We start from the raw sequence: 7,313 nt of genomic DNA, 5'->3' as shown, positions 1-7,313 counted from the left end.
AGGGGGGAGGGGTCAAAGAGGAGGATGCTACCATTCTGGTCATCTTCAGCATGGAAGCATTGTTAACTTCAAGGATCGAAGCGATCCTCTCCTCGCTCACATCCTTCTCACAGTCAGCAGGTCGTGCGCATCGAAAGCAACGAGCTGCACCGTGAAGTACTCCGCGTGCTCATAAGAAACTCCGACATTGTTGTACAGGACGGCGATTCCACCCTGCGCAGCACAACAATTTTCACCGGCCATGGAGGATGCGAATGAGAAGAACCCTGACCTCGAGCCCCGTCAACTTTGTCTTGAGCGAAGCATAGTCGTTGGAGGAGGCGCTGGAGAAGTCGAAGGCGATCTGAACAGAAGTGGTTAGTATCAGCGCAAGGAGCAAACATCATCTTTCTTACCGAGATCACCTTGACCTTGCTCTTCTCTGTGATCTCCTTCTCCACCTCTTGCAACTTGCTCATGGTCCTGGAGATAATCACGACGTTCATCCCCTTCTTTGCCGCCTCCATCGCCAGCGCCTTGCCGATACCGTCCGTGGCTCCCTGCACCGACCACGGCCGAACGCGATCCGTCAGATCCCTAGCAGGCAGCAGAGCTCTCCCATCACGCACCGTGACAACAACCCAAGAGCCGAGTCTCTTCAGGTTCTGCGCTCCTCGGAGGAAGGAGGTGTACATGAAGGCAAGCACGTTGTACGCTCCTTTGAGAAGAACCAAGAGGCCCACAGCAGCCAAGGCGTTCACTGCGATGCCAGGTGAGACCTTGTCGATCCATCCACACAATTACTATCCGCCTCACCACTGAAACCATCTTGTTCTTTCTCAGCTCTTCCTCTCTTAGTTGCCCTCCACATTTCAATACCTCTACTGCTGCTTATCGCTCGTTTCCCTTTCACCTCCTCCTTTCGATCTTTCTCTCCCTCGAGCCCTTTGCCATTCTCTGTTCTCATCCTCTTCATCTTCCTCACTCTCTGGTTCTTGTCTTCATCTTCGCTCCTTGTCATCGTCCTCTTCCTCCTCCTTACCTGCCATATCGGTGCTAGCCATGGCCTCGTCGCTGCTTCACGCTACCCCTACCCAGCTAGGATCACCCCACCCCCCCTTCAAATTCTGACTCTGTTTTCTTGAGTCATAGTGGACACCTTACCCTCTTTCTATATATGTGGAACTTAATACATATCACTGACTGCACTATATTCTGAACCATAAAGCAGGTTTAAGTACCCCTCACCCCTTCTACACACCCACTATTGTACCCTACCCCCCATTTGTCCCAAGTCCACACCGAGCAGATGCGAAACTTCATCACCCTCACTTTCCATCTACGGCGGGGCGGGCCCACTGATAATGACTCGCGGCTGTCTTCACTCACCGTGGCACAGTCACAGAGTACGCGGTCAGCCTCGGAGTCATGAGTGCTCAGTCACTAGCTCAGTCACTAGCTCAGTCACTAGCTCAGTCACTAGTAGAACATCCCGGCATGGCGGGCACTCAGTGAGCCCCGGCGGCGGAACTTACGGAAGACTGAGTGACGCGCAGTCACTGAGCTGAGTAGTGTTGGAGTAGCGGTTTTCGCTGCCTCCTTCGTTTCCTAGTATTTTATTGAGGCGGTTTTCAACGGTAGGCTTTATCCTCCCCCTCCTTTGTTTGCCGGGCCCGGTTTGCCCTTCTTCAATAAAGTATCATTGCCAGGCCCGCCTTGTTTAGCTCTCTTGCTCTACACTAAGGCTGCTCAAACTCCCTTGGTACCAATCAAGGAATGCAGCGACGTGATGATCCTGCAGAGATGTCATGGCTGCCATCCTGTGATCGATCCAAAGCTGCGAAGGAGGCTTCAGCAGTCTGCATGACTTTGTTAAACGACGACCCCTTTTTAAAGGACACACCACCTCCCCACTACAGTACCCCTGTTTTTCTGTTGTACCGTAGTACGGCTCTACACTGTAAAGGGAGCCTCAGCAAGACAGCTGGGGAGGCCCTCCGAGGCTCGTCTGCAAAACGTTTACAGGAGAGTTTTGGTAACTCGGCGCTATCTGACTGGCCGGGCACTGCTCACATATGTCGGATCCGTAAACTGTCCGGGGCAGCACCGGCGCAAACCGTTGATTACTATGATGTTGCCAAGTTGGGTCAAGTCACCTTTATTTCGTGAAGAAAAACGACAACACTACTGGTCAACACTGTCTGCCTCATACTGTTCGAGCCTGGCTACCACGGCATCCATTGTCAACCTCGCATCAGGATTGTCTACGGTGCAGTCTGCCGTCAGTGCTTTGAAGAACAAGGCATCCTCCCGCACGTCGATGAGAAACTTGAGGCCTGAGGTCTCTAACGTCTTGGCGAAGCTGTACACGTCCGAGGCGCAGCTGTGCACTGCCCCGAGGTTTTCCAGCTCCGGTGCGACGTAGCCTTTCGTTCCGACGATGTGAGCGATCTCGCTATCGTCTGAGAGGAGACTCTCCCCGAAGTCTGCGAGCTTGACGTCGCCCTGCTTGCTCACCAGCACGTTGGCGGGCTTGATGTCTCGGTGGAGCACCTGCATTTGGTGCACGTGTCGTACGGCACGAGCAAGAGCTGAGACCGACTTGACCGCTTCCCTCCAGAAGATCTCCCGGCCGCTCGGCCCCTTGCCGCTGCCCTCTTCCGCCAACGTGAAGTCGATGTACTCGAGCACGAGGACTTGTTGGGGGATGTCGCCCTTGAGCGCGATGATCCCGTAGCACTTCACCACATGCTCATGCCGACACCTCTCAAGCATGTAGGCTTCTCGCTCGAGTTTCTCGCGGTCTTGACGCACATCCTTGAGTGCACAGACGATATCCTCGCCGCCAATGGTCACCTTGCTCTTGTACACCTTGGAGGATCCGCCCTTGACTATCGCAACGAGAGCCCCCTTCACCTCACCATCTTCAATGAAGCGGACTTGTTCTGACATGTCGATTCCTCTCTTGACGAGCCCCTGTAGCTCGTCGCAGATTTCGTGGATCAAGCCCTCGTCCTCCTTGGCGTCAATCAAAGCCTGCTCCGTGGTCTTGTCTGAGGTCTTCTTCAACCGGTGCTTCAGCTTCAGAGCATCGTGCAGTTCGTCCTTCACGAACGTGGCGACGTTCGAGCCGATGTTCTCTATCACCTTGGTGGAGATAGATAAGTTCTTGGCGCACCAGGTGAGGGAGCGGCATCCCTTGGAGCGGTTGCAGCTCGGATGAGCAGGGAGCATGTTGCCGACGACGTCGTTCCTCTCGGGGTTGTGAACGAAAGCAAGAACATGGTCCGCGTCCCATAGCGATCCCGGAGCGATAGGGCGACTACAGAGATAGCAGTACCCGTCGGTCTTTTGCAAGATGTGCTTTCGCTCTGCCTGAGATAGCCTGCGTCGCACGAAAATCGGTTTGACATCCTCTTGACCGACTATAGTAACCGAACAAGGCCAGTCATGCTCGCATTGTTCTAGCTCCTTGGCAATCCCAGCAATCAGCTCTCGCTTGCTTCCTGTGAGAAGTACTCCTCGGCCATTCGGACATTCCATCCTTTTCATCTTATGCTCTCGTATGAAGCGCCTGAGTTCTTCTTTCGTCAAATTCGCCTTTAGGAATGTCTCGAGGGTCAATCTGTCTTTTGCTTGGAGGAGGTGGATGCATTGATCCTTTGAGTTGTGCTGTAGTCCGCCTGGGCAGAGCTTCTCATCCTTGCATTTTTCTTTATTCTTTGAGGGCTTGAGGCAGACAAAGCAGCAGTAGGCTAGCACGGAGCAGAGCAGGCAAGATTCGTTCTCGGATTCACAAGTTTGTTTCCTTTCTTTGATGCTTTTCCCCTCCTTCTTCCCCTGCTCCTTCTCCTCGTCATCTTTCTTCTCTTCCATCTCCTCCACATCTTTCTTCTCCTCCTCCTTCTTCTCCTCCTCATCTTTCTTCTCCTCAACATCATCATCTTTCTCCTCCTCCTCCTCTTCCTCCTCCTCATCTTTCTTCTTCTTCTTCCCCTTCTCCTTCACCTCTCCGTCTCCTTCGCAGGCTTCTCTCTTCTCCATGCGTTCTCCTTCGTGCCTGACTTGTAACTGTCCGCATGCTATCACCAGGGACCCCAGCATTCATACAACCCCACCTACTCGTAATACCCCATCTCACATCAGTCCCCTAATTTACCTCTTATTACCCCACCAATACCCCACATCTCTCTCACTCCTAACACCCTCACCCCTCCATTACGACGTACCCCCCCTCCAAGAAGTCTGTGCTGCTAATCGTAGTAACTGACTGGGAGACTACTGGGGTACAGCTGACTGACGGGTACTTTCATCCACCTAGTACCTGGGGTGGGGTGGTATAACCCCAAAACAGTTTGTTGCACCAAGGTGGTCTACCAGCTCCGTGGTTACTCTGAAATTGCGTCTGGTGGTAACGACCATGTCGTCATACGGATACGAGATAAGAATGATCCGTATAGAGGTAGAGCAGGAGCTGATCTAACCAGCGCTGTCTCGGCAGATAAAGACATACATGGGATGGAGTTGGTTGCTCGCAGTGTTGGTCCGAGGCTGGTGGAGCAGAGACGTAGCGCCCAAGGAGTCACAGGGAGGAGAGTACTTAGGCATCCTAACTGCAGCATACGTCGATGGCATGACATGCGTCCATCCTCCCTCGCCAGCTACGTAGCTTCCCACTGGGCCTTCGCTCGAAACCCTCTCTTCCGTCATAGTTGTTTTCCTGTCGTGGGTCGCGATGCAGAGTGGTGCTCGGGTGAAGCTGCTGTCAAGCAAGCAAGTCCCTCCTGACAGACGACGTTGCGCAGGATCGCAGGCTACTGACAGCCAGGAGGACGGGAGCGAAGAGAGCGGAGATCTACGGGTGTCTGTACTGCGGGGGATGGGGAAGCATAGACGCTGTGCGAGGAACAAGTGACCTGACCTTTCGTGACATGTGGATGACGAGGCTGATGCCCCTCACAGGAGGAGGGGAGTCTTCGTCAATGCTCAAAGCTTAGGCAGAGGGCGAGAGGAGGAGACCGAGGAGGAGTGGACACAAGGAGAAAGCCTCGAGGTTTGTTATTAGGCAGACAAGCTTATACCTCAACTGAAGCTGCTGCAGCGAACTATGACGAGACTTCTTGTTTGAAAATATTAGTCTCAGGGTGGTTCCGGAGACTTTTGATTAGGGTAAACTTTGGACCCTAAGATCATCTTACCAGTGCCTCAGACTTTTTATCTTTACTTCGGAAGACGGAATGCCGGGCTCCGCAAGTTTGTTTGACTCCAAGGGAAGCAAGGGTCATACGCTGATTCCCCTCAATGGTTGGCTCTGCATGGTTCTGTTTTCTTCCGCCTCATACTGTTCGAGCCTGGCTACCACGGCATCCATTGTCAACCTCGCATCAGGATTGCGTACGGTGCATTCTGCCGTCAGTGCTTTGAAGAACAAGGCATCCTCCCGCACGTCGATGAGAAACTTGAGGCCTGAGGTCTCTAACGTCTTGGCAAAGCTGTACACGTCCGAGGCGCAGCTGTGCACTGCCCCGAGGTTTTCCAGCTCCGGTGCGACGTAGCCTTCCGTTCCGACGATGGGAGCGATCTCGCTATCGTCTGAGAGGAGACTCTCCCCGAAGTCTGCAAGCTTGACGTCGCCCCGCTTGCTCACCAGCACGTTGGCAGGCTTGATGTCTCGGTGGAGCACCTGCATTCGGTGCACGTGTCGTATGGCACGAGCAAGAGCTGAGACCGACTTGACCGCTTCCCTCCAGAAGATCTCCCGGCCGCTCGGCCCCTTGCCGCTGCCCTCTTCCGCCAACGTGAAGTCGATGTACTCGAGCACGAGGACTTGTTGGGGGATGTCGCCCTTGAGCGCGATGATCCCGTAGCACTTCACCACATGCTCATGCCGACACCTCTCAAGCATGTAGGCTTCTCGCTCGAGTTTCTCGCGGTCTTGACGCACATCCTTGAGTGCACAGACGATATCCTCGCCGCCAATGGTCACCTTGCTCTTGTACACCTTGGAGGATCCGCCCTTGACTATCGCAACGAGAGCCCCCTTCACCTCACCATCTTCAATGAAGCGGACTTGTTTTGACATGTCGATTCCCCTCTTGACGAGCCCCTGTAGCTCGTCGCAGATTTCGTGGATCAAGCCCTCGTCCTCCTTGGCGTCAATCAAAGCCTGCTCCGTGGTCTTGTCTGAGGTCTTCTTCAACCGGTGCTTCAGCTTCAGTGCATCGTGCAGTTCGTCCTTCACGAACGTGGCGACGTTCGAGCCGATGTTCTCTATCACCTTGGTGGAGATAGATAAGTTCTTGGCGCACCAGGTGAGGGAGCGGCATCCCTTGGAGCGGTTGCAGCTCGGATGAGCAGGGAGCATATTGCCGACGACGTCGTTCCTCTCGGGGTTGTGAACGAAAGCAAGAACATGGTCCGCGTCCCATAGCGATCCCGGAGCGATAGGGCGACTACAGAGATAGCAGTACCCGTCGGTCTTTTGCAAGATGTGCTTTCGCTCTGCCTGAGATAGCCTGCGTCGCACGAAAATCGGTCTGACATTATCTTGACCGACTATAGTAACCGAACAAGGCCAGTCATGCTCGCATTGTTCTAGCTCCTTGGCAATCCCAGCAATCAGCTCTCGCTTGCTTCCTGTGAGAAGTACTCCTCGGCCATTCGAACAAGCCCGTCTATTCATCTTATGCTCTTGTATGAAGCGCTTGAGTTCTTCTTTCGTCAAATTCGCCTGTAGGAATGTCTCGAGGATCTCGTTGCCTTTTGCTTGAAGAAGCTGGATGCATTGATCCTTTGAGTTGTGCTGTAGTCCGCCTGGGCAGAGCTTCTCATCCTTGCATTTTTCTTTATTCTTTGAGGGCTTGAGGCAGACAAAGCAGCAGTAGGCTAGCACGGAGCAGAGCTGACAAGATTGGCTCGGGATCTTCTCCTGGCCGTTACATCCTTCATGGCAAGTTTGTGGTTCCTCACGGTGTGCGCACTCCTCTTTCAGATCACTCTCTTCGCACTCCCTTCCTCCATCGTCTGCTTCTTCATGTTCACAAGCTCTTCCCTTCACCATTCCTCCTCCTTCATCCCTCATTCCATCCTGTGCGTCGCACCTAGCTTACCGCCTGCACATGGACCCACCAAAATCATCGCTTCCACCCCACCCACAGCCCCACCCAGCTCCCTTGCACCAACCCCACCCTATCCTGCTCTTCAATACGAAGTATCACCCGCTGCTCGCAGAGCAACCCGGATACCCTTAGGTAAGATGATATCAGCGCCTACACTAGGACCACCCTCCACGATCACGCATCTCACGATCACGAGTGGAGGAGAAAATGGCAGCT

General features: G+C 53.8%; 3 protein-coding genes across 3 annotated transcripts in view; all 3 read right to left on the bottom strand.

Moving 5' to 3' along the window:
- Positions 1-674, bottom strand: part of GUITHDRAFT_79492 (hypothetical protein) — a gene marked incomplete at both ends in the record, with an annotated part of 1,357 nt that extends 683 nt beyond the window's left edge. Inside the window, 4 exons of the mRNA XM_005822728.1 lie at positions 32-103; positions 151-213; positions 266-343; positions 396-674. Coding sequence (XP_005822785.1) covers positions 32-103; positions 151-213; positions 266-343; positions 396-674 — 492 coding nt within the window. The remainder of the gene's footprint in view (positions 1-31; positions 104-150; positions 214-265; positions 344-395) is intronic.
- Positions 675-2,385: 1,711 nt separating this feature from the next.
- Positions 2,386-2,874, bottom strand: GUITHDRAFT_50998 (hypothetical protein; the record flags this gene model as incomplete). The annotated part of the gene is made up of 1 exon (XM_005822727.1): positions 2,386-2,874. A coding segment is annotated over one exon (489 nt), but the record flags the coding sequence as incomplete, so codon positions are not given.
- A 2,147-nt stretch (positions 2,875-5,021) lies between these two features.
- On the bottom strand, positions 5,022-5,744 carry GUITHDRAFT_155396 (hypothetical protein). Its single transcript, XM_005822726.1, has one exon. It carries the CDS (start codon positions 5,666-5,668, stop codon positions 5,261-5,263), a length of 408 nt encoding a protein of 135 aa, XP_005822783.1. The 5' UTR covers positions 5,669-5,744; the 3' UTR covers positions 5,022-5,260.
- Positions 5,745-7,313: the final 1,569 nt, after the last annotated feature.

The sequence above is a fragment of the Guillardia theta genome (assembly GCF_000315625.1).
Source record: "Guillardia theta CCMP2712 unplaced genomic scaffold GUITHscaffold_120, whole genome shotgun sequence".
In the NCBI taxonomy this organism is placed as follows: domain Eukaryota; class Cryptophyceae; order Pyrenomonadales; family Geminigeraceae; genus Guillardia; species Guillardia theta.
The sequence above is the reverse complement of the archived record's forward strand: the minus strand, read 5'-3'. Positions and strand labels throughout refer to the sequence as shown.

Bases quoted from the DNA above. Each gene is read 5' to 3' on its own strand.
- GUITHDRAFT_155396 (XM_005822726.1), bottom strand. From the start codon at position 5,668: ATGCAGGTGCTCCACCGAGACATCAAGCCTGCCAACGTGCTGGTGAGC.